This window comes from Juglans regia, chromosome 2 (genome assembly GCF_001411555.2).
Source record: "Juglans regia cultivar Chandler chromosome 2, Walnut 2.0, whole genome shotgun sequence".
NCBI classification, from domain to species: Eukaryota; Viridiplantae; Streptophyta; class Magnoliopsida; order Fagales; family Juglandaceae; genus Juglans; species Juglans regia.
In genome coordinates, this window is record NC_049902.1 from 8464207 (window position 1) to 8491431 (window position 27225).

The window sequence follows — 27225 nt, forward strand, 5'->3', positions numbered from 1 at the left end:
GATGCTCAAATCCTACTAGTATCATTACACTTTTGCAATGCATATCTGCAACTCGTAACAGTCATATGAACGACGAGAGAGTGTCATAAATGGTGCAGGACATCCTTGAATTTCAAAGACGCCATCAATCAAAATGCTTTACTACAGAAATCATTCCTTGATACATGGCATACCCTTTTCTAATCCACATCATCCTCCAACAAACTATGATATGCGACATTAAGATACCCTTGCAGACAATTCCTTGTAATTTAGCTTTGTAAATGACAAAAATAAAGAATTAAAATAAGAGAAAAATATTTGCAACCGTGAATTGTGTAACTGCCGCGTAATCGCTTTGAAAAAAGTGAATAAAATATGAGACTCACATGAAAAAAACTAATTTTTTAATAGCGGATTACTCTTTTTCTAAGCGATTATGCGACATTTACGCATTTTACTGTTGTTTATAAAATTACTCTTAAAAGAATAACTAATTGAGGCTGATCAATGTTCCTCAGCTGGATACTCGCATTCTGTAAATATTCTGCAATCTTTTTCCTCATCGATGTTTTAGTGAAGCGTGGCCTGTGTCACCCAAATGCATGTGTAATTTATTCCTGGAAGAATAAAACATCCTCAAAATAATGAAAATCTAGATAGACAAATGACAGGAAACACTACAGATGCAGGTTGCAGATCTACTAGGAAAGACAAAGGTAAAGCATAGACATAAATTACCTCGATCCAAACTCCTCTCCGCATGTGTCACATACATTGCTAGAATTCTTTGATGTTGACTGATTAGGGAGAGAGATCATCACATATTAGAAAGAAAGCAAAGAGTGACCAACATTAATAATGATAAGGAAGACCCATTAAATATAAAGATGACGGAAACAAGAGCTAAATATGGCAATTGACAAATTGTAGTTGGGTGGAAGATGGCTCCAATATGTCTTTTGGGGTGCATTTGGAAGGAAAGAAATGGTCCGTATTTTGAAGATTGGAAAGGACAGTGGAGGAGCTTAAAAGCCTCTTTTTCAACACTTTTTTCCTTTGGACGCTAGCTATAGATTTCAATGGACTGAGCTTTTATGACTTCCATGTTTCTATTTTTATTTCTTAACTAGGTGCTGTCTTTGAATTCGTCCTGTGTACTTTGCATTTTCCCCTCATCTTTTTCCACTCTTTGCATTTGATTTTCATAATGTAGAGTTGTGCACTGAGGATCGAAGACCATGTAAACATCCCAAAACAATAGTCACAATCCATTATGACTACTTGAATTATGGATACAGACTTATGCACTTACTTGATAGAAAGCAACAGACTTAGCAAAATATAAATTCTTGAAAAAAGACATACAAATAGTGAGACTGGAAAATTAAGCACAGCAAGTTTCAGGTTTTCAATTCAACGAGCCAATTGAATTTAATCACAGCAAATTCAAGCACAACGTTGAAAATAAATAATGTGGCAAAGAAGAAACTTCATGAAGCATAATACCTTAGCTTTCTTTTGCTTGGATGAGTTCTTTGGTTTGGCAATTGTATCTTTCTTCCCTGGCCCTTTTTTATTAACAGGTTGGGATGAAGCCTTTTTAGTTCTAGCTGATTGATCATCCCCTTCCCGATTACCATTACTCTCATTTTCAGCAAAAGAATGAGCAGAGGATTCTTCCAAGTTTGAGCCATCATGTCCATTACTTTCTTCCTTCTGTCTACTGATCTGTCGGGTTGGATCCATCTCCGCTTCTTCACCATTCATTTTACTCCTGTCTTTCCTACCACCACGATTCCTTCTTGTGCCCTTCCTGATATCGTATTCCATAAACCCAACACCATCACTCTCATCATTCTCAACTTGAATCTCACTCCCCGACTCCTTCACCTCTTGCTGAGAACTCACATTTTTCCTACCCTTATGCCCAGCCACCATTGCTTCAAGCACACCCATTTCATCATCATCACCATCAGCAAACCCACCTGCTCCAACCTCATCCTCTTCCTCCACTTCATGGGATTCAGCTCCATTCTCCTCCTCTGTCCCAATCTCCAAACCATCTCTAATTCGCTCTCCCATCTCCTCTACAACTCTTTCTTTGTCTTCCTCCGCCTCGAGTCTTTCTTCTTCTACCTTTCCCAATTCTTCTTCCAAGTTATCCTCTTCTAATCCTTCTTCATCATCAGCAAGCGAATCCCGAAACTCAGCAACCTTCTCCTTATGTTTCTTCGACTGCTCGTGGTTCTTCCATTGCTTCTCACTCTTGAACTTCTTCCCACATACCACACAATAAAACTCTTTTCCTTCCCTCCTTTTACTCTCCTCATCCTCTTCGTGCAATTCCTCTACTCCCTCCTCTCCGTTACCCTCCTCTTCTGCCCTCGCCCACTCTGGCTCCACGTAATCCCTAAGCTTCTCCAATCTCTCCCTCTCCAACGCTCTCTTCCTCTCCCTCTCTTCCTCCTTCTTCCTCACCATCTCCAGATTCTTCTTCATCGCCATATCGATCACCCTCTTGTCCCTCTTCTTCACGAACTCCGCCAGCCCACGCACAGTATCGTTGTACTCCCTCCTCGCCTTCTTCCTCAGCTTATTGTTCTCCTCCTCCATCACCCTCCTTGACTTCCTGTTCGGGCCGGCCATCACATCGTACTGGTCCACCCAGCAAAAATCCATCACCGTGGAAAACCCTAGCCAGTAGTTGTAGAACGCAGTCACCTGCGCGTACGGACTCTCCAGATTCCCCATGACAGGAGCTTCGCGGACCGAGTCCAGCCCCAAACCCAATTTCCTGGCGAAATCGATCTCGTTGGCATAGACTTTACCAAAAAGATCCGAGTAGACCTTGTAGAACCCACGACCGGAGTTGGAGTAGCCGGAAAAGGCGGTGCTGGAGAAGAAGGAGAAGAGGTCGGGGACGGCGGAGTTGGTGGTCGAACTGGGATCGGAGAAGAGAATCTGGGAGCGGTGGGAATCGTACCAGGCACGCTCTTTGGGGTCGGAGAGGACCTCGTAGGCGTGTGCCAGCTCTTGGAACCGAGCGGTGGCTTCGGCCTGGGAGAAGCCGGACTGGACGAGCTTGTCCGGATGGCGCTGGAGAGCCAGCTTCTTATATGCGGAGCGAATTTCTTCGGCAGTGCAGTCGCGGCTCAGGCCAAGAACCTCATAGTGGCACCGCTTCTCCGATGCCATGCCCGATTTAGTCCGATCTCTTATGGTTTTTTACGTTAAATAGGTTTGGAAGAGGGCAGCGGTATTCGTATTCTAGGTGACCGGGCAATACCTTGGTGTGCAAGGGCCGGCGGTGGTCGAGAGGTGTTTGGATTTTTCTTCTCTCCTTTCTCCTGCAGACGGGCTGGGCTAGGGATTTTTTAGTCTTGGGCTTTCTATCGGGCCGAGTTATTTCAAAACCAATTTTTAATTGAGAAATTCTATTTGCAGTCCTCAAGTAGAGATTGCATGTACAAACACATTATTAAATGAGAGAAAACATCATTTTAGAAGGGATAATTTTATAATTTTAAAAAATTTTAAAGTTAAAATAGCCTAGGCTTACATTGCAGTCCCCATTTAGGGACTGTACCTAGCATTACACTTTTTAATTCAAATACTGTTTGATAATGTAATTTTTTGTATTTCAATTAAAGAGAAAATATATTTACAATCGTAAATTGTACAATCGTTGTATAATTATTTAAATAAAATGAATAAAATATAAAATCTATATTAAAAAAATTAATTTTTTAAATGTAAACTCCACTCTCTTTAAAGTGATTACGCGGCGTACTTCATGGTTGTATGTAGAATTACTCTTAATTAAATTAAAAAACGATATGATTTTTATTCTTAATTTTTTTTTGTTTTATTTGGAGAGAAAAGTTCTCAATAGATATGAATAGAAATGTACAAGTTGAATTTAAACCTAAGAATCTAATTAAAAAAAGAAACAGGATCATGTCATAAACTATGAAATTAAATCTAGAGAATATGATTGCAATAACACCTCATTTTTAAACTAATTATGCAATTCACACAATCATTCACTTTGTTAATGTGCCATTGTCCATTAATCTTTATATTGCTTTGTTAATATACCACTATCCATCAATCTTGATTCTTGGGGTTGCGCAAGTTAAAATAATCTCTCTATCAATCTACTCAAAAAAAAAAAAAAAAAGACTTGGGCATAACTACCGCGTTATGACTAATCATAACAGAACATGTGACACTAGTTTATTAAAGAAATTAAAAATCTACAGCCAATATACCACAGCAACATAAATATTAAAAATCTAAGAAAAATAAATAAATAAATAGAAAATTTTAAAAAATCAACTAAATTAAAAATAAAAACACGTAAAAAATAAAATAAAATAAAAAAATTTAAAACAAACAAAAAAAGTTAAATTTTAGAAATAAAAATAAAAAATGCATAAAATAAAAATTTAATAACGAAGTTTTGACGGAGGGGTCATTTCGAAATATAACCTTAATATGAGGGATTAATATGTTATGGGTTGAGAAGGTGCTGGAGTAAAAGGATTGTGGTGCTGGAGTGGGAAGATTTCAGTGGGCAAGGTGCTCTGTTGTGCTTTAAGAAGGAAAGGGAAAGGATGTTGTTAGCAGTTATACGCGAAGAGGAAAGCTTGGAACGACGTCGTGTTGATATAGACTCAATTGGTCATCTCTTTTATGGAATGTTGTCGTTTAATATGTTTTCTTCTTATTAAATGTAACAAGGTCGTTTTGCTTACTGAAGTGTTAGTTGATGTTGTAAAACACTGCTTTTTGTTGAACATTGAGTATAAATAAAGACAGTTGGAGTGAAAGTCCTCAACTGAAAATTGATTCATGTTACTGAACTCTCTCTCCTCTCTCGACTTCCATTCTCTACTTCGTTCCACAACTTCTAGAGAGTGACTATCTCGAATACTAATAGTGAACTTTCTAACAAAGGGTGAGGGAGCTATGTCTTGAGAATTAGGATTTTGCCTTTTAGGTTCCATGGTTGTTAGTAAAGACTGCGATCTAAATCATCTTCATTGGGGATGGTGAAGAGGAATAGATTGGGTCAAGGAGTTCAATGGAATGTTTTTGGTGAATTGTCTGATTGAATGGGTGAGAATTTGAGTTACCCCTCTTGGGAATGATCCTGTATTGCACCAATTCAAACTCATACACAACATATTGTAGAAACAAGATGTAAGCATGCTCAAAGAGACAAGAACATCTCAAAATTCAGTTACTTCAAATCAACCAATGGTGAGTTTGATGAACTCGATATTTTTGATACCATGTTACAATTGCCTTAACCAATGCAATTCAATTACAAAGGAGCCTGTAAATTGTTATGATAGAAGAGTTCTTCTAAGAAACAGATATGGTAGGAACAATGTAATTCAATGTAATTTGCTAGACCACTTTTTGTAAATAAGATCCCTTTTTGTCTATTGATAAGTTTGCTACTTTTTGCGAGTTATCGTTGTTTTGTCCATCATTAAAGTGGTCTCTGAGAAATTCAACAGCCATGAAGGTTAGGGCAGAAGCTGGTATATACCATGCAATCCTGGGAACACTACCCCTGAACATTCCCTTTATGCCTTCAGTCATCCACACGGTCCGAATCGCATCAAACCAGCCATTGTACCTAAGAGTTGAAAACAATATTAGGAAAAAAAACTCGTAGTCACTATCCTTTCTAACTTCCATTTTATCAGAAAGAAGAAACATTGACTACTTTCAGGCATCAATGTAAAATCCAAGGCAAATAAACCATGCTAAGACCAAGAAGGTTTTCCTTCCTAAACAAGATAAAAGAGGAAAATAGATCGATTTGATTTTTTGCATCCCAAGAGGCAATCAATCCACCAAAACTCAGGTACCTAGCAGTCGATCCTTGAACTTGCAACCTTGTTTTGATGACATCCAGGGGAGTGGTGAGATAAGCACTAAAACCTGTAAAATTTTTAAAAACTGTAAATTTCTGTTCAGGCAAGATAGGTTGCCGACTTCAATTTAAAAGATTTAATACTGCACCAATTAGGTTGCAGTTCATGGAAGGCACATACCACCAGCTAACCCTCCCAATAAAAGTCCCTCCAGTGAACCATTAACATGGTATTTTGGATTGGGTATCCATCGTTGCTTTCCATACTCTGTGACATCTTTCAAGGCTTCATAAGACATAACCTGCCAAGTGCAAGCCTCAAACCAAAAACCCAATCCAAAAGAGGGCAAAAGAATACACGCAAAAAGGGCCAGCTTTGCCATTATATATGCCCATGGACTGGCTTACTTGGAATTATGGGTGGGATAATAACAAACTAGACATAATTACTGTAAATAAAATCATTTGCCCAATGAAACATCAATGATCAACAATGATTTCTTTCCTTGTTGGAAAAATAAATAGAAGATAAATTGATACAGAGAAATGTGCCATTGAGAAGATTAAATAATTTTAAATGCTAACTCCAACCATTAAATCTTGTTTGCTAATGTTTCAGCTGTAACCATCACTGCCTTAGGTTTCCAAATAAGGGTTAACCAGGAAAGCCTGAGATGAGTTTAAGAGAGGCCAGGGTTACTATTATGCCTCCACATAAACTAACAAAAAGAGAAACAAGATTAGGGAAAAAAAACAATTAGACAAATAACTATTTTTAAGGCATTTCTCTGAGCTTTAAGCTTTCATTATGATAATTTCTTTTATTTTTAGTACTCATTAACAATTCTAAGCAATTCTCCAAGAATTATCAAGTCAAGAATCGTAAAAGAACTCCACAGTAGTGATTAATTAACAAGGACACGAATGAACATTTCAGAGACATCAATTGCTACTGTCTATCTTTCTTATCCTCCCAAGGAGTGAACCATCATTCAATCCTCCATAGAAATCCTAGCTTCTGCTTTCCCTACCTGGATCCCTAAGTCCATTATTTTGAAAATTTTCAAAACTAGAATTCCTAATTGGCAGTCATTGTGGGTCTAACCTATTCAATGATAGTGTGTTTTAAAGAACTTGTCAACCTGGGCAGAACCTGCAGATCCCATCCCTGTTCTACAATTAGAAGTTTTATTAATATATCAACAAGATTGAATAAAAGAGAATATTTACTAACCACTGATTAGTACATGAAATGTAAGAGGAAACCAACACAAAAGCAAAAAACCGTAAAACCAAATAAAATAAATATGCATACCATCAGACCGGCAAAAGGCACATCCCTTGCAAGTGTAGACCAGTACCTGTCAGAGCACCACCACAACAGAAAATTATACAATGGAAGAGAGAAATTTACACCCATTGCAATCTTCCTTGAAATTGATTGCTTTTCTCAATTTTTGGTTGTAATTTGTTAGGAGGATTTTGTGTTTTCCCCTTTTGTATTAATTCCTAATAAAATTCTATTTTAATTATAAAAAATATATTTCACCATAAATGTTAGTAACATGAGGAGCTAAACCAGCAGTAGGAGATTACCATTTTGACGATAGAGCTAGAATGATGTGGTATTAATCTAAATGCCAAACTTCATAAACAAACAAAATGGATGTTTAGTGAGAGTTGCTTCCACTGTATGCCATGTTTTCTACCAAATGAAAGCTAGTGATTCTAACATACAAATGGAGCAAATAGATATAAAGTCTGTGAGTGCATGGGTGGGTTTTGGCTCATGATGAAAACTAGATTGCATCATTCCAGCATCAATTGGCTTGTTTAGATGATACTAACCACAGAGATCTTTGCCTGATCACGATTCACAAGATCATTATTTGGGGTAAAAGTCCTAAATTCAAATTTTCTAATGCCACTATGTGTGAGAGAGAGGGGTCTACAAACTGGTTAGTATTTATAAAACGAAAGATCGTACTATTCAATGCAATAGAGAGGGTAGATTCTGACATATACCCTGCATATAGTCCCTTTAGCCCCTGCTCCTTCCATATTGAACAGCCAGCCTGGAAGATTCCTGTATAATAACCATACATTTGCATACCAGGCTTCAAAGAGATGCTATCTTTCATGGAAACAGAACTCCAAGATGTTCTTGTGCCTTGAACCTGCATGCGTTGCTTTATCACTTCACAAGGAACATAAACAAAAGAACCAAGTGTATCTCCTGCAATGAACAAAGAACAAGAAAGAAATTATCAGCCCTCTGATGCACAAGTGGCTGCTGAGTGCACAAATATTGAAGTTTCCACACATTAAAAGAGAAATCTAATGCAAGGAAAAAAGAAGAAGTATTTGACAATTGAAAAGGGGGGTTACAAGTACAACAGAGGAGAGAACACATTTTCCATATATTAACACAATGCTGGAGCATAAGGAATCACATCCAACAGGGAAAAGTCTTGCATTAGCTTTGCTTAGAAGCAGCAAAGGGACTGATGAGAAGATAAAGGAAAAGAGATAGAAAAACAAATTAACCTTAATCAAGAACAGAAGGTCAAACAATCTCTAGGCAGAAAAAGCATGGGAGTTGCTCTACTATTGATGACAATGCATGGCTTATATTGTATATTTTGACGCTAAAAGACTTAAATCTAAGTTCAAGAATTCAGAGACATTAACTTTAGAGCAAAATCAGAAAGCTGAATTGCCTTTCTAAAGCCTATTAATTCCAAAGGTTCTCGCTTATAAAAAAAAAAAAAAAAAAGGTTAATTTGAAAGGTTCTATCCTGCAAAGTCACTACTGTAATCTGAGATGGGTTAAAAATACCATCTAACAATAATCTTCCCATGATTCGGAGATATTAACTTTAGAGCAAAATCAGAAAGCTGATTCTTGTTGCAAAAACTCAAATTGCCGCGTTAGAAATCAAAGTGGGACAAAGATTCTTGGAGCACCAAACAGCTTACCAGCAGCTCCAGCAATGAAATGTGCCAAGTGGCCGCTAAGGCCAGGATGTGACTCTTCAATCCACTTTTTGGTAGACTCTATGATACCGAAGTATGTTGCCCCAGTTGCAAGAGACCCAGTAATTCCAGGAGTTATACCTCTATAAAAGCCTACAAGAATTATCAGTATAGACAAAAGACATACTCTGTAAATGCATTAGTTTCAAACTGGGAAACAATTGACTCCCTTAGTTTAAGTCCAAGTCATTGGAAAGATGCATAATCACACATTAATATGATACTTTATTCCCTACTCATCGTAAAAAAAAATCATTTCATGAATGCAGACAGATTAAAAAATTGTGAATAAATATGTAATACATGAAAATTTGATGTAATACACAAAACAGGAAACTAATTGAACACTAAGTACTTTTACCTTTTAATCCATCTGCAACCCAGAGGGCTCGTACCATTTGTAGTATGTTCTTTTGGTTCTGAAACTAAGAACATAGAGTGCCAGGAACCGGAACCAAGGTATTCCCATGCAAATGAAATGGCTTTAGCAAGTGACAATAAGATGAGATGATGTAATGTCGGCTTTCTTAGAACTCACATAAAAATATTTCTACTGATATTTAAAAAATCTTATAGATTAACCATAATGATAAAATCAGTGTGTTTCCTTTTGGAGGCCATGAAAAAGGAAAGATAACAATGTAATGGTTTGTGGCTATACCTGACTTCCACTAATGATAGCTTGACTTTGAATCCGTGTCTTTATTGTGTCAACTGGATGCATCATTCCTTCTCCAAAAGCCCCAGCAACAGCTCCCCATACGAACTCCCTCCATACTACATCACAAGATAAAATCACCACTTTCTATTGTTTTATTAAACAAATCCAGTATGCACGTCAACATCGCTTTAAGAAGAAACTATTGGAGCATCAGTAGAGCCATTTTACTTTTTCCCAGTTTAACCCGAGAAGAGATTCAATCCAAGAGCATTGGCTTACACAATTCTAAATAAACTTAGCCATGTCCTCTTTATGCAGCATAGCTACACAGTATCTTGTGCTGCTCGTGTAGTTTTTTACCTACAAAGTTTCTTAATTACACATCATAGAGGAAAGCCATCATACCTATACAAAATATACAAAGATATCACCCAATCTCCTCTTTTAGGAGCTGCTCATGATTTGAGAAATAAAAAACTACATCAGGACACATACATTCCATACAACTAAAAGGAAAAAAGCTAAAGCAAAACAACATATATTTCCCTCAACTTACTTTTCTCGGAAGAAAAATGATAGTCGCAAGCGTCGAAACCACTTTGAAAAAATTGAATAAATACCATCCACGTGAAAAAATAATACTTTTTTAATAATAGACCCACTTTTAAAACGACTCATGCCACTCCACTAGATGTAACATTACTCTGGGCATAAAAACTGATCGACTGTATCTGACAATAAAAACCTCAAGAAGTTCCAAATAATGTTCTTCCCAGGTAATAGCGAGTTCGTGAAGCTTACCAAAGAACGGACTGCTAGCTGTGTTACTTGAAGCTTGCACATCCCTCAGAGTTGGGCCCTGAACCGCCATGGAACCGCCAAAGAGGGTGCGCTTAGTTCGATTGGAATATTACGTAGAGTTGAGCTCTCAATCTGTATTATATATATAGAAAAATGGAAACGTCGTCGTTTGATCTCCATTTCCTTAAAATCCTGTTGCTTTCGACCGTGACCCTCCAGCCTCCAGGGTAAGAAACCGAGAGAGTGGCTTTGATTTTACGAGTTTTTTAAAAATTATCTGAGCAATATAATATATATACATAAGTTTTTTAAAAATCAAATAAAGGCATAAGGAATATTGAATTTATGGCAGGGTACTAAAAATCAACACACCAAGTGTTTGAATAGAAGTCTGAAGGAAGAAAGAATCCTTTCATTCGTATTTCTATAATTCAGTAGTGCACTTACATTGCATTTTCTATCTATATTTATACAACTATTCCAAGGAGGATATCTGATTACAATTTGATCAAATGGTGTACAATTACTCAATTGGTTACACGAGAACCTTCTGGACAATAGACATATGGCATATCCTTATTTGTGCTTGAGAGATTCCTTCTGAAATCTGTTAGAATATTGGAGTGCCGCTCACGTTCCTAAGAGCACTATATTGCAGTAGCTGCTGCTGGAGAATCAGGTGCCTTAATAGCCCTTCGTGAGTCAAGCAACACCGGAGAGATGGTAAGACTTAATCGAGAAAAAAATTGAAACGCGTAGTGGAGAGAGGCTTTGTAAAGATGTCGGCTAGTTGATTTTTGCTTGAAATGAAGGACACTTTGAGTGCTTTGGCAGAAACTCTCTCTTGAACAAAGTGATTTGGCAGAAACTCTCTCTTGAACAAAGTGATAGTCAAGTTCGACATGTTTTGTTCAAGAATGAAGGACTGGATTCATTGACAGGTAGGTTGCACCGAGATTGTCACACCATAATTACATCGAGATTGTCACACCATAGTGTCGGAGGATTGGACAAAAAAATTTCCAGCACACCAAGTAATGATGATTGTAGCCATAGTAACTCACAGGTAGTATTGGCTACCACTTTGTACTAAGCTTCGGTGGATGATCTAACAATCGCAGGTTGCTTCTTAGAGCCCCAAGATACCAAGTGAGAATCAAAATACACACAAAATCCACCAGTAGGTTTGTGATCGTTAGGACACCCAACCCAGTCAACATCAGAAAAGGTAGAGAGATAATCATTATAACTTTTTCAAAATTTTCACACAAAATAAAATAAACAATTCAATTTTTTCAAATCTTAAAACAAAAATAATATTAAAAAATATATATTCTAATAATATTTTATTCAATTTGTAACTTTTATCTCAACTCATCTCATCTCATTTGCGAAAATAAACGAGGCCTAAAAGTAGATGAGGCAGAAAAATGTAAACCAAAATGAGAGGTAAGACGTAAATAACGAAGAATTCTTTTAATAGCTTGCCAATGAGGAATTCTAGGACTATGCATGTATTGGCAGACATTATTTACAACAAATGAAATATTTGGTCTTGTGAAAGAAAGATATTGCAAGCTCCCTACAATGCTGCGATAGAGCTGAGTATCCTTCTAAGGCTATGAGTTTGGATGTAGTGGTCATGGGAGTGGAGACTGACTTGGGATTATGCATGTTTGTACACGTAAGTAAGTCAATGATATACTTGGAATGGGACAAAAATAAGCCTTGAGCATTTCGAAGAACCTCTATACCTAAAAAATAGTGTAAAGATCCTAAATCTTTTATTGGAAATGATGCACACAGAGAAGTAAGAATTTGGAAAATAAGTAGAGTACTCGAGCCAGTCAAAATTATGTCATCTATGTAATTTAACATAAAGACAGAATCAGTGGAATTTTGAAATATAAACAATGACGGGTCAGATTTTGAAGCATGGAAACCAATAGACAGCAACTTGTTACTCAATTTCGAAAACCAAGCCCTAGGGGTTTGTTTAAGGCCATAGATAGACTTACGTAGCTTGCATATGTAAGAGGGAAAATCTAGATTTGCAAACATCGGCAGCTGATGCATGAACACATCCTCTTCCAGGTCTCCATGTAGAAAGGCGTTCTGAACGTCTAACTGGTGCAACGACCAAGATGAAGAAATTGCTAGGGATAGAAGAAGTCGAACGGTTACTGGCTTCACAACCTGGTTGTAGGTCTCCGTAAAATCAATTTCGGCCTGTTGATGGAACCCCTTAGTAGCAACTAGGCATGCCTTTCGTCGTTCGATGGTTCCATCGGCATGCCGTTTCGTTTTGAGTACCCACTTGGATCTGAGAACATTAAGCTTGGAGGAGTACGAGACTAAATCTCATGTCTGGTTTAGAATGAGAGCATCAAACTCAGAGGCCATGGTAGAGTGCCATTTCGGGTACTTAGAAGCTTCGGTGAAGGACGATGGTTCTTCTGACATCGGAGAAGAGGATGAAATAGCAAGGTTTGTAGAAGGTTTGGACGTTGGCCAAGAGATGGTGCCATCAGTACTGTGAAATGGGTGATGGATGTTGTTCTGGGACCTTGTGAGCATGGGATGAGTGGAAGAAGATGAAGGTTGCGGTGAAGGATTTGGGAAAGTATTAGGTTGTAGCGCAGAAGGATGTGAGGAACTCGGGGATGAAGACCTAGCTGAAGGAGATGGGCTGTGAGTTAGATTAGGAGATGATTGGGCCGAGGTAAGCGTTGGAGAGAGATAAGATGATTCGGGTGTTTCCGTGTTTGTGGGTTGAGGCATTTGATTGGGTTGATTGTTGATTGTTGACAGAATGAGTAGCGGAAGGTGAGATAAGGGGAAATGGGCTGAGTTGAAGTGACGGTCCATGAGGCTGCTGATTTAAGAGTGAGTCCGTATGTGAGATGTGAGTATTGTTTGCAAAGGGAAAGAGAGATTCATTAAATTGAACATCACGTGAAATGTAGACTTTACTCGTGGGAATATGAAGACATAGATACCCTTTATGATCTGGGTTATAGCTCATGAAAACACAAGGTTTGGACCTAAGATGAAGTTTATGACGATTAAATGGGCGCAAGTTGGGCCAACATTGACACCCAAAAATCCGTAAAAAGTGATAATCTGGAACACAATGAAAAAGAATTTGATAGGGAGATTTGTTGTTGAGAATGAAAGTAGGCATACAATTTAAAAAAATAGCCGTTAAAAAGGTGTTAGCCTAGTATTTTTGTGGAATAGAAGCATGAGCCATTAGTGCAAGCCCAGTTTCCACAATGTGATGTGGTCATTCTACACTGTCATTTTGGGCATGAGAGTAAGGACATGTCACACAATGCACAATTCCATTTGATTGAAAAAAATTTATTTAAAGGCCTAAACTCCCCTCCCCAATCGATTTGTACGGATGCAATATTAGAAAAAAATACAAACATAATTAAGAAAAATTAGAAAAAGTTGGAACACATTAGACTTAGATTGAAGTGAAAATAGCCATATATATTTGGAATAGTCACCTACTATAGATAAGTAAAATCGAGAACCATGAAAGGAGGGCATAGGAGCTAGTCCCCAAACATCAAGAAACACAAGTTGAAATGGTTTGAGTGAGCAAAAAGGGGTGGGGGATGAGGCAGAGTGTGAGATTTAGCTAAGGGACAAGTGGAACACTGTGACATGTGACTATTATTTTTAATAGGAAACTTGAAATTGTTAATTGTAAATGAAGTGGTGCGGGAACTGGGATGTCCAAGACGGGAGTGCCAATGATAAGAGGTAGTCTATTCACCAAGCATGGCCTGTGGAGTGGTAGAAGCAGTTGTGGTTGAGGTGGGAACACCAGTGGGCAGCTCGTATAAGCCATTTCTAACATGACCCTGAATAAGTGGAGCCCAGATGTTCAAATCCTTCACAGAAAAAGAATCAGAGTGAAAATAAAAAAACATTGAATTGTCAAGACATAACTGACGAACTGAAAGTAAATTCTAAGTAATTAACGGGACATGAAGAAGTTTGTGGAGTAAGAAATTTCCAGAAGGGGACTGTATTTGAGTAGAGCCAATATTTTGGATTGGAAGGGTGTTGCCGTCACCAATACTGACTTGGTCGAGCCATGGTACGACGTTGCATCTAGGTTTAGATTGGAAAAGTTTGATGTGAAATGATCCATCGTTGTAGTATCTAGGAACCATATACTTGAAGGAGCCGAGGAAGACATAGAGTTGTTGTTGGCAGTGTTGGAGGGAAGAGCAGGTACTTGATACGCATGGTTGAATCTGTTGTAGCAAGAAAGTGCAAAGTGGCCTGGTCGTTGACAAACTTGACACACGGGCCCAAGAGTGGATCGATTAGAATATTGGGGTGGATGTCCTCCACGAAAGCCACAATGGCCTCTGCCTCACCCACGAAAGGAGGATCCATTGCCACAGTTTGCTTGAGCTTGAATGAGTCTGTCGAATAGTAGAGTTAGCTGTAAGAGAAGTTCCTGAAAGCTGAGTATTAGTCTGATGTGTAATACAAGACTCATGATTTAAGAGGTAGCTAAAGACTTGAGGAGTAGAAAGGGGTTCGAGGCGTGTTGTTAAGGAGGTGACTAAAGAGTCAAAATCACTGGCAAGACCAGCTAGCAAGTAGATGACAAACTCAGATGTTGAAAGTGGCTGGCCAGGCAGTGCCCAACATTGATGCAAGAGATGTGGCTTTGTTAAAATAAGTAGTGATAGAGTCAGAGCCCTTCATGAGGGTGGCTAATTGGAATTTTGTCTACATTATGTGTGCAAAAGATTGAGCTAAGAATATGGTCTGAAGCGTTTGCCAAACCTCTTGAGAGGTAGAACAATTTAACACTTGTGCAAGGATGGTGTCGGACAGTGAAGCATTGATTGTGGAAATAATTAATTGATCTTGCAAAACCCAGTTATTGTAATCTGGATTCGGCAAGTTGTCAACGACCGAAGGAGGGGGGGATTAGTGCCATAAACAAAGGCAAAAATACTATGACCTTTCAAGAATGGAACTATTTGGGCCTTCCATAACAAATAATTTTCATGTGTAAGTTTAATGGTGATGAAGTGAGATGATGAGGAAATGATGGTGGGGTTGGCTGAGGAGGAAGGAGAAGAGTGAGTGACGTCAGAACTTTCTGGGTTGGCTATGAGAAAGGAAAAAAAAATTATGAATGTATGAACGTTAGTCCTTGGGTAGTTTTGGTACCATATTAAATTTATGGCAGAGTACGAAAAGCCAACACAAAAAAGTGTTTGAATAAAAGTTTGAATGAAGAAAGCATTCTTTCATTCGTGTTTCTGTAATTCAGTAGTGCACTTACATTGCATTTCCTATCTATATTTATACAAGTATTTCAAGGAGGATAATTTGATTACAATTTGATCAAACGGTGTACAATTACTCGATTGGTTACAAGAGAACCTTCTAGACACTAGACAGATGACATATCCTTATTTGTGTTTGAGAGATTCCTTTTAAAATCTGTTAGAATATTGGAGTGCCGCTCACGTTCCTGAGAGCACTCTGTTGCAGTAGCTTCTGCTTGGGAATCAGATGCATTAATAAGACATCCCAGATAATATCCATAAAAAACTGGACAACAATTAATGTGCAGTTTGGATGGTGAAATGAGATGAAATGGATTCATATGAAAATTGAAAGTTGAATAAAATATTATTGAAATAATATTTTTTAATAATAGTTTTTTTTAATTTGAAAAAGTTGAATTGTTTATTATATTTGTTTGGAAAATTGAGAAAGTTGTAATGACGAGAAGAGATAAAACACTTTCACTATCCAAATGGGGCCCTTAAAGAGATGAGATTAGAATTTTATGAATAGTAATAAAATGGTTTGTGAATAGTAGTGAGGGTTTGAGTTAAATATTTATTGAGTTTTGATAAATGAGAGACAAAAAGTTGAATAAAAACTATTATAAACTTAAAATATTGTTAGAATATAATTTTGTAATATAATTTTTATTTTAGAATTTGAAAAGATTGAATTATTTTTTGTTTAGAAATTTGAAAAAAGTTGCAATGATTAGTTTAAAAGTATTTGTATTTGAATGAAGTTTGAGAAGAAAATAATATGAAATGAGATGAGATGAGATAAAAAAAAATTTCCAAACATCCCCTAAAATATGCCCTCCCTCCTTATGAAAAGAAAGGGAAAGAAAAAAATAATTTTTTTTTAGATTTTTTATTTATTTCTTTTATAGAGAGAAAAAGGAAAAAAAATGTTTTTCTTCTATCTGAAGTTTTATTTATTTTATTAAATTGATAAAAACAATTATTGATGCCAATATCACTTCGAATAATATTTTAGAGTTTTTTTATTTAACAATTAAATTTAGTTGAATAATTGTGACAATATCAACTCATGACTATCATGTTATGGACAGAAGAAAAGCAAGTTGGTTGCAATTTAAAAATAAAAAATTATTTGAAAATTGGCACTATTATACTGATTATGAATTGTTAATGTTATTGTGATTTGATCAAATTTATTTATTAAATAGAGAGAATGTTTTAAGAGTAGTACTATATGTACGCATTACTTTACGCACAATATTATACGTATTGAGTGTCAAGCCCATTTTTTCAGTTTTTTTTTTTTTAGTTCAAAATTCGAATTTTGAATTTTAAAATTTTCACTAATTCAGTAGTTGACACGTCTGTACGAATGATTATATGTGTAAAATAATAAGTATAAATTGTATTTTTTATTTTCTAATACTTATAGATGATGAAAGGAGGATGGTTGGATCAACAAATATTTTTTCTTGGACCAACAAACATTTTTCCTCAAGTGGTAAATCATTGCCTCTAATTGCCTATCGGTTTACGGGTGATAATTAATGCTGAAGGCTAGCTGAATCCTATAAGCCTTAAACAATTCCCTCCAAAATTGATTGGTGAAGATGCTATTCCTGTTTGACACAATGGATTGAGGTAAACTATGAAGTTTGAATACATGTTTCAAGAATAACTAAGCCACTGACTTGGCTGAGTAAGGATGACCCAATGGAATAAAATGAACGTACTTGGTTAGGCGATCCACAACTAGCGTTGTTCACTCAACCCGATTGGACCAGATTATTTATTTAGACCTGACTTGATTTTGAACGGGTCGAAATAATTTTCTGAACCCGAATAAATGTTTAGAAATTTTTGACTTGAAGTTTTTCAAAAAAATGTGTTCCAAATCGATTCCAACCCAAAATGGGTTCTCTCATTTTCCTCCTGATTTTGGCAACACATAGAAAATTAGAAAACAATGGAAAGCTGATGTTGGAGGATCTAAGTCAGATGATGTTGATTTATCAGATTGCACGTAGATGGCGCTGAAATATCTTGAGATGGTAGATTAGTGCAAAGCTGGTAGGAAATCATGATTTTTCCTTGATTGGGGCAGTTTTGGGCACGTTTCGGAAATAAATGAAATATTACCATAAAAGATAAAAAATAACTAAAAATAGGGATTTAGTGGGGTAACAGTATATTTTGGCCTTGAAAACAATACACACCGAGCGTAGCTGGTGACCACGACGTGCGCGCCAAAGAGAACTTTTCGAATTGAGGTCATATGCACGATTCTGATACCCGTAACTAAAGTTATGGCAAAAATACCGAAACGTGTCAAAAACTGCTCCAGTCAGGGAAAGATCACAACTTCCTGCCATCTTTGTGTTGATCTGCCTCCTCAAGGTGTCACAGTGCCATCAACTTGCAATCTAAAAACTCAGCATCATCTGACTTGGATCCTCCTGTATCAATTGCCCCGGATTGGAAAGAACTCGTCCTCGAGTTCACAGTAGCTTCATCCACAAAACAAGGTCTTAGGTGTTTCACATTAAATACATCAAAAGTATTCAAATGGCTGGGGAGATGCAACCTATAGGCATTATCATTGATTTTTTGTAGAATCTCACAGGGTCTAATCTTCCGCTCTTTGAACTTATTATACTCGCTAAGAGGAAAACTATCACGAGTTAATACCATCCAAACAAAATCACCAACATCAAAAAGTACCTAACGATGATGACTATTGGCTTGAACCTTGTACTTGGCATTGCTCTTGTAAATGGCCAGCTTCACTTGCTCGTAGATGCCCCTAAGGTGTTCTGCAATCTCATCGGTCATGTGATTGAAACAACCTACACGTGGAATAGGGGCTAAGTCAAGCACTCCTAACGGGTACTGACCATAGACAATCTCAAATGGCTAAGTCGTGTGGTCTGTTCTTCGATCTGTTATAGGCGAACTAGGTGCGCTACCGTGTCTAGTCTCAACCTTTGAAGAAATGGATTGCTACCAAGAAAATGGAAGAGCTTGGAAAGCAGAAGGATGGAGAAGCAGATTATAAAAGAAGAAATGAAGTTTTCGTATAAAATAACCACACAACTTCAAAATAAAAAAACTCACCCAGTCCTCCTCCAAGAATGGACTCTTGGCCTTGGGGTATTGAGGTTAGAAAACCACAAGAGGGAAGTAAAAAAAGTAGAAAGAAAAAGAGTACCATATCAATTCCAATACTGGACTCTTAAGTGTTAATGTTGTAGAGTACGCCCTCGCTTCGATCTCACTCTTGGAAGTCAAACTAATCAAGCTTCGTATGTAGGATTCAGTCACTGGAGTGGATGATCTGGAAGGACTATCATCAGCCATAATCTTGCATTTCTAATATTCTATACTTCTTTAAGAAATGCATTTTGGCTCACATTAGAAACAACTCAATATTCTATACATCTTGATGAAATGCACGGTTTATAGCTTTGGGCAACACAGAGCAAAGCACAAAAAAGACACTACGAGAAATATAAAACAAAGAGGAGATAGAGAGAAATAGCATTTGATTTAGGACCTAGGGTTTCGACTGCAAGCAGTATAAGAGAGAGAGAGAGAGAGAGAGAGAGCCATTAATGCTCAAAAGGTGATTTCTTTATTCTTGTAAATCGAGGAGAGCAAGTATTATGGAGCGGCACAAACAAGACCTTTTACCAAATGATTTTCAATTAATTTGGAAAAACACCTAAATCGGCTATAGTTTGATATTCAAACCAAAACTTTTTGGAACACATATGGGTACTTTCAAATTCCGTTCCTCTAAGTTCGGTTAAGTTAATTCAAGTTGGAACTAGTTGGAAATTTTGGGCAAGGTCTGTTAACAGAGATTTTGTACAGTCTGATCCACAACCACCCATAGGGACCTAGGGTACTGAAACCATTAGAGTTAAGCAACCCTTCTATAAAATCTATGGTAATATGAGTCTATAGTTGAGAAGGAATATGGAGGGGTTGTAGTAGTCCATTTGGAAATGAGTGATCTGTTTTGTGAAGTTGGCAAACATCACAGCTCTTGATGAAGTTCTTGACATTTGACTTCAATACAAGCTAATAAAAATCCTTCCTCACTCAGTGGATGGTCTTGTCAAATCCAGAAAAACTGCCATGGAAGAATTGCAGAAGCTTAGCTTAAACTTGGGGCTTGCGATGTAAATCCTCCCCTTGTAGAATAAGAGTCCATCTTGGAGAGAGTAATGTTGAGATAACTAACCCTGGTGGTATTTAGTGATCAATTCCTATTGGCTTGGGTCCTTGTCATAACCTTTTCCACCAATTCAACATAAGGGACTGACATTAAGGCTAAGAAGACCTCTTCTACCTCCTCCCCCTAGCGAGATAGTGTATTCGCCCTTATTTTCCTGGCCCTTTTTGTACTCAACAACAAAGTCATAACTCAACAATTTACTCAACTACTTTTGTTGCATGGGAGTTCCAACTTTCTAGTTTAGTGGGTATTTAAACTTTAATGGTCAGTCTTAACCACAAATGACCCAAGGCATAGTTCATTTTCATACGTAGATAAGAGTAGGGTTTTGCCCTTAAGAGCTTGGCTGAAAAAGGAGATTGGCATGTCCTGTTGAATTAAGACAGCTCACACCCCCTTGCCCAAGGCATCACACTCATTGACAAAAGATTTAGAGAAGTCGAGCAAGGCTAATAGTGGAGGGTTAGTGAACATTTCCTTTAACTTCCCAAAGACTAATTCAGAAGCTTCACTCCAATGAAAACTATCTTTTTTTAAGAGAGAAGTTAGAGCAGTAACAATACTTCCATAGTCCCTAATAAACCTTCTGTAATAACCTGTAAGACCTAGAAAACCCCTTTGGACCCTTAAGGTCTTGGGTCATGGTCAATCCACCATGGCTTTTAACTTGTCTGGATCAGCTTGAACACCTTGAGTTGAGATCAAGTGGGCTAAATACACAACTTCCTAACAACCAAATCGACATTTGGACAACTTGGCAAATAGTTGATGTTCCCTCAAGATGTCCAAGGTCAGCTCTAGGTGCTTGAGATGCTCCTCTTCACTCCAGCTATATACCAATATATCATAAAAAATATCAAAATAAATCACCTTAAGTATGGTCTAAATACTTCGTTCATCGAGTTTTAGAAAGTTGTGGGTGCATTTGTCAAACCAAAAGACATGACTAGAAATTCATAGTGCCCTTCATGGGTCTGATAGGCTGTCTTGTGCACATCTTCTGGTTTGATCCGAAGTTGATGGTATCCAGATTTGAGGTCTTGCTTGGAAAACATCCTCTATCCACTCAGCTCATCCAACAACTTTTATACCACTAGTATAGGGAATTTGTCCTTTATAGTGACATGATTAAGGGCCCTACAATCCATGCACATCCGCCACGTGCCATCTGTTTTTCTAACTAAGAGTAAGAGAGAGGAATAGGGGCTTTGGCTAGGTTGTATCACTTTTGAATTCAATAGCTCTTTAACAGTCTTTTCAATCTCATCTTTCTGGAAGAAAGGGTATCTATATGGCCTTACAAACATAGGTTTGGCTCCCAACAAAAAGTTGATGGCATGGCCGTGAGATCAATACGAGGGGAGACCTTTAGGTTCCATGAAAACATCATCATACTGCCCCAGCACCCATTTAATATACTTTGGAAGATCCTATTTAGGTGTAAGTTTCCTTTTATCAACTAATTGCAATATGACCCATGTCCTCCCTAATTTATTAAGTTAGTTGCAAGGGCCTTCTTCCAGCAACTGGGTTGAGACCATCCTTTGCAAGGTGACACTCTGACCATCCATAGAGAAGTGCATATCAAGCTATTCAAAATTCCATGAAATTGTGCCAAGGGTTTGTAACCATGCACTCCTAAAACCATGACACAGCCAGCCAATTCCAACACGAACAAATCCAGAGTGAAAGAGAATTCTTGAATATTCACACTTACTCCCAAACCTTTACCTTCACTAATCAACTGATCACCATTTGCCTCTCGTACCTTAACTCTCTCCTCAAAATAGATAGGAATCTGAAATCTTTTTGCAATATCAAGGTCTAAAAGATTACGAGTGCGGCCTGTGTTAATCAAGATCACAACCCATTGACCTAAAATCGTCTCTTTAACCCTCATGGTCCTAAGTTTAGATGAAACAATCAATGCATGGAGAGATACCTTAGGTTTAGCAGACACCCCAGGGAGTTCGACAGCTTCCTTTCTTGAGTTTGCCTCTAAAAGCCGAACTTGTATACCGCCCTCTTCCTCATCATCACCATCCACTTCATCAATAAAAAATCGTTTTGGATTCTTGCATTTATGGCCTGGATTCCACTTGGAATCACAATAGTAGTATAATCCTCTTTCTCCCCAGTCCTTCATTCGGATTATTTTCTGAATTGGCAGTATGGGCTTATTGGGCGTCTTATTGGAATTGACAATTTGGTTGTGAGCAATTTTAAAACTGTCGACATCCGAGTAGTTAGGTGTGGCACTCCTGAAGCCCTTTTTGTAGATTTTAACATGTTGCTCTGAATTTTGGCCAAGCTAAAAGCTGTCAAGAGTTATGGGGAATTGAACATTCAGGCTAGTAATCTAATTTCGTCCTTCATACGACTAAAAAATAACTCAGCTTATAGGAGTCCAACAATCTACGAAGCCTATTAGATAAGATCAACTCCACCTTTTACGCTTCCACCGACCTTGTTTTCCTTAGCCAAGTAAGGGCTTCCAAGGGATCATCATAAGAGTTTGGACCAAACCTAATTACGAAAGCTTTCACAAAAGAATCCCAATTTGGGAGTATGCTGGACTCTTCTAAATTTTGAAACTACACAAGTGCATTCCTTTCCATGTAGAAGGAGGATAATCATATTTTGTGGTGAGACATTGTGGAACTAGATTTGTTAGTCTTGTACAGCTAAGCCATAGGGTTATTATCCTGAAAGGAAGGAAAATAAATCCTTATTGACTTGGGAACGACGACGTCGCTTACCTCCCCATAGTCTTTTATTCGATGTTGAACTCCAGAGGATGATTCTCCTTGAGGGTGCCCCTGATTTTTCTTCTACAACTCCATTGTCAAAACTACCAGCTGTTGAACCACAATCCTTAGCTACGCTTAGTCGCCTTCTTGAACAAGTTCAACACATCTTGCAACTAGTTGATGCGTTGTGCCTTCTACCATGGTGACGGAAATTAGTTGCCAAGGTTCGACCTGCTCGAGTACCAATTTTTAACACTCAAGAACCTTGTGACTGAAAGATAAATTGCCCACTTCGAGAGTAAATAACCTCTAGAAAAATAGATGGGAAATTCTAGAAAGTTGTATTAGACTTTCCACACACCGACTCCCTTATCAGAAAATACTTATAACCTCCTTTTTCATAACAAAGTCCAACAACCCAGCTGAAAGGCGTAATATTTCTTGGCATACACTAGTAACAGACAAAACAAACTAATGGGCTGTAAAATAACCTTACAGATATGAGCTGAAAAGCTAATCACAAAAGAAACAACAACTAGAGAAGTAGACCCAAAGTATAAAAGGGCCTCACGTCCCAACACAAGAATATAAACAAAAGGGTCTCATGACCTAACACAAGGCTATAAAAGGCCTCACGGACTCACTTTCCTTAAGAAATGCATTTCCTAAAAATTTCCATCGATTTTGCTACATACAAGCATAAATTTGTATGTAGCAGAAATTGTGCCTGTATGCGCACCCCTCTGCAACGCTTATTTTATTAAAAAAAAAGAAACGAAAAGAGGACGGATGGACTGAGGAAGAAGAAAGGGAAAACACCCCAGACTCAGACTTTTCGTTTCTCTCTTAGTTTGGTTTCTCTCCAACTCTTATCGTAGAAGAGTCTCAAATTGGTGTAGCTCCGTCGTTGTTGATCAGTTGCTGCAACCCATGCCATCTTGAGGTGCACATCCTACTTATATATTCAACATCTTGAATTCTCAGTACATGCCCCATTGAGAATTTAAGTAGATAAGTCAGTTCTTGAGGTGAACATCTTGAGGTGAATTTAAGTAGATTAGTCAGGTGATGTGTAGGATTTGCAAAACCACTCTTGAGGTGAACATCTAACAATGTGACTAACCACTGATACACCAAAAAAAAAAAATGACAAGGAAAAAAATGTAGTAAGTTTGTTACACCTAAAACACAAAACAATTGCATTTTGAAACCTATCATGAAAAAATGAACTGTGATAACCATAAACATCAACAACACGACAACAGATCTTCCAAAGTAGAATCCAAAGATCTGCATAGATTCCAAACATTTTTGAAAATGAAAATGAAAATGCATTACAAACCTTCCAAAGTAGAATAAACTAAGAGTTGGAGAGAGAGGACTCACTGATCAGAGGTACATGGTGAACGAAAATGAAAATGGATCCACGAGAAAGAAATAGGCACTCATTGTCTGTTAGTAGAAGTCGCCGACCATGAATTCACGACTAAGAAGGACTATGAGACTGTCGTGGGTGAGGGTTATGGTTCGGCATCGAAGAAGGAGGGGGCTTAGGGTTAGAGATCGGCGTATGAGAAGGGGGCTTAGGGTTGGTGTTGAAGGAGGGAATGGAGGGGAACTGGACTTGGAAAATTTGCTTCTCTACTACATGCACCATTTCAAAACCAAACGCACAATTTCGTTAAACATGGTGGAAGTTGTGCACGAGGCCTTCACCAATTCTGCCTGTGTTTAGACTTTTTCAACTTCCATTACCCATGTGCTTATTGGGAAATGACATATCTCTCTCTCTCTCTCTCTCTCTAATGACATCTTGTTCACAATGAATTATTTGGATTAGACACGCAAATCCAAAAAGTTGACTCAAATTTTAAGGTCTCATATGAATATGATATAAATGTACACCGAGTAAGGATATATGACAAATATTTGGTCTATAAGAAATTTTGAAAAATTAAATTTAAAAATTAAAATACTTTTTTGTGATACATTAGATTGTTAAAATCATTTTATTATAAAATTAATTGGACATTTTAGGAGAATATATACACAGGAGTGTTAAAAAAAAAAAAACTATGTTTATGACCTGAATTTAAATAATCGAATCGACATGAAACGAGTCTAAAAACAGATCAAGCATATATTATGAAAGAGTTCCCTTCGAGTCGGATGCGGTGAAAGTTTTCTATTTACACCATTCAATATTATTAAAACACGTCAGCTTGTAATTGTATAGAACATTAAATCATGAATTATGCCTCTTTGTAATGAGATAATTTTCTCCAATGTAAAGAAATCCTCTTCTCCTGCGATTTTGCTGTCACACTTTAACATTTTACCCATAGCCTCTAACACATTGATGCACCACCTTTCTCCACCATAACACAGATGCTCCAAATTTTGTTATTCATTACAAATTAGAATGAAAGATTTCTCACAATGTCATCATACATCCTTAAAATCCTACAATTTATCCAGAATTTCAAATGAAAAAGAAAAAACGTATATATATATATATATATATATATATATCATATTCTATTTTTTGAGAAAGAAAGAATCAAGAGAAACGAACACTCCGGCCCCAAAATAAAAATCAAAGAGGGGATTTTGACATTTTTACTTATTATTTTTTATATGAGAAAATATTTATAAAAGTCTCAATTAGACAAGTCATATACAAGTCCTTGTAAAAAAGTAAACTATATCTAAAAAAAGTGTAAAAAAAAATTATTTTTTATTAATGTGACTCATTTTTTTACAAAAAACTTATATATAACTTATTTATTTGAAACTTGTATTTAGCATTATTCAAACTAGTATCGAAATCCTACACAACGACCTGGTGATGATGGCCACCATCGAAGGCCTACTAATTTTCTGGTGAAAGATTGGTGAGAGTGGAAAGTAAAAACTACACCACTGTAGCTTTTACTGGGTCAGGTTGCATTTCGTTGTATTTGGTTTCCGAGAAGAAAAACACTATAGACACAAATGGATCTTACACACTAATATGGCATATTGCTACATCTCCGCCTTTTTTTTTCCCCTCTCTCCCCGTGTCCGCCATGGTGGTTAGGGACCACTTTAGGGTGGATAGAAGACTCCGATGGTCTAAACAACATCGTCGACGTGGAGCCCATGACAGTGTCGTGAGCATGACGTGTACGTTGGTGCCCATTCAAACACTGTGTGCGTGGTCGATGGCCGCCGTTAGTTAGCCGGGGTGGTTAGGATCTACCTTTAAGCCGGCAGAAGTTTCTGGCGGTTCAAGTAGCGATTGCTGGAAGTGACACGGAGCTCGTGCCGTGAGCTCGCAGTGCACGCTTTGCATGGTCAATGACCGCTGTCCATTGACTGTGGTGGTTGTGAACCACTCTGGGGGGGTAGACAACACTGGCGAGGAGGGAAATGGGGAGGGAAAAAGAGGGGAGAGGCACGGGGAAGAGGGAGGGAGAGAGAGAGAGAGAGAGAGAGAGAGAGAGAGAGAGAGAGAGAGAGAGAATGGAGACGTGGCACACTGGCAGTATGCTACCATCAGTGTGTGAGATCTTTTTATGTCTCTAGCAGTCATTTTCAGAAAAAGTTGCAAGAAAGATGTATGCAATTTGCAAAATCTGATCTCTATTTTCTTTTTTTAGGCTCTCTTTAATTTTAGGGATGAACTGAGGATGAGGATAAATTGGATTGGGAGGAAAATGAGAATTGTTTTAGTTTGAAATGAGTAGGGATCCCATATTTTGTAAGTCTATCGTATAACCCATAGGAGATTGATGTGATGCTTCCATATCATGGGGTGTGAATGTCTTATTTACAATGCTTCCAGTGTGAAGATTGAGGCTTGGTTTGATTTCATAAACTTTTCAAATTATCTCATCTCATCTCATCCCATTTCATTCTCCATCAAAATAACATTCAGGCCTTGTTTGGTTTGATAGATGAGATAAGATTGTCTCATTACTACAACTTTCCCAGATGTCCATATAAAATATAATAAATAATTCAATTTTTTCAAATCTCAAATAGAAAATCATATTCAAAAATTATATTTTTATAATATTTTATTCAATTTTCATCTCATCTTATCTCATATGTGTAACCAAACCAAGTCTAAAAAATAAACATTTTTCAATTTAAAATTTTTAAATTTTCAACTTTTTCATCTAATTAGCTAATCATTTAAAAGTTTTCAAACTTCCAAACAAAATATAAAAAATAAAAAATAAAAAAAATTCAACTTATTTAAATCTAAAAAAAAAAAAATTATATCCTAACCCTATCTTAACTTTATAATTTTTTATTTAATTTTTTTTCTTTTATCTTCCAAAATTCCATAAGAATCTTAGCTCAAACTATTCATTACTATTAAAAAATTATCTCACTATTATTTATAAATGTCTCATCTTATCTCATTTTATCTGTATAATTAAACGAGGCCTATTCATTCCGAAATTATCTGGTTGGTCCGATACCCGACTTACTATCCGAAATTTACCCGATGTGGCTAAAACGGCATAGTTTAGCGTTTGTTTTAAACACCCATCGAA

The 27225-nt window shown here is 37.2% G+C and overlaps 2 protein-coding genes across 3 annotated transcripts; both read right to left on the bottom strand.

Moving 5' to 3' along the window:
- LOC108994190 (DNAJ protein JJJ1 homolog) lies at positions 1-3296 on the bottom strand. The gene is made up of 3 exons (XM_018969307.2): positions 1489-3296; positions 721-779; positions 1-599 (listed from the first exon to the last, which is right to left on the bottom strand). The coding sequence occupies exons 1-3, from the start codon at positions 3175-3177 to the stop codon at positions 542-544; spliced, it is 1806 nt and encodes a 601-aa protein (XP_018824852.1). The 5' UTR covers positions 3178-3296; the 3' UTR covers positions 1-541.
- Positions 3297-5214: 1918 nt separating this feature from the next.
- Positions 5215-10479, bottom strand: LOC108994191 (mitochondrial substrate carrier family protein E). Of its 2 annotated transcripts, none has more exons than XM_018969308.2 (9): positions 10371-10479; positions 9570-9685; positions 9270-9333; positions 8852-9001; positions 7898-8108; positions 7188-7233; positions 6054-6174; positions 5868-5940; positions 5215-5632 (listed from the first exon to the last, which is right to left on the bottom strand). In XM_018969308.2, the coding sequence occupies exons 1-9, from the start codon at positions 10438-10440 to the stop codon at positions 5398-5400; spliced, it is 1086 nt and encodes a 361-aa protein (XP_018824853.1). In that variant the 5' UTR covers positions 10441-10479; the 3' UTR covers positions 5215-5397. The 2 variants fall into 2 exon arrangements, with proteins under 2 accessions (XP_018824853.1, XP_018824854.1); XM_018969309.2 differs by having other exon boundaries at positions 9270-9327; positions 10371-10477.
- Between the last annotated feature and the right edge of the window lie 16746 nt (positions 10480-27225).

What these genes read in the sequence shown, in the direction of transcription:
- LOC108994190 (XM_018969307.2), bottom strand. Translation starts at nt 3,177, where the DNA reads ATGGCATCGGAGAAGCGGTGCCACTATGAGGTTCTTGGCCTGAGCCGC. An exon ending in CCAAGCAAAAGAAAGCTAAG is followed by an intron (nt 780 to 1,488) that starts GTATTATGCTTC and finishes CTCCCTAATCAG; the next exon opens with TCAACATCAAAGAATTCTAG. An exon ending in GGAGAGGAGTTTGGATCGAG is followed by an intron (nt 600 to 720) that starts GTAATTTATGTC and finishes TTATTCTTCCAG; the next exon opens with GAATAAATTACACATGCATT.
- LOC108994191 (XM_018969308.2), bottom strand. Translation starts at nt 10,440, where the DNA reads ATGGCGGTTCAGGGCCCAACTCTGAGGGATGTGCAAGCTTCAAGTAAC. An exon ending in CTATCATTAGTGGAAGTCAG is followed by an intron (nt 9,334 to 9,569) that starts GTATAGCCACAA and finishes CTATGTTCTTAG; the next exon opens with TTTCAGAACCAAAAGAACAT. An exon ending in TGCCTTTTGCCGGTCTGATG is followed by an intron (nt 6,175 to 7,187) that starts GTATGCATATTT and finishes TGCACTTGGCAG; the next exon opens with GTTATGTCTTATGAAGCCTT.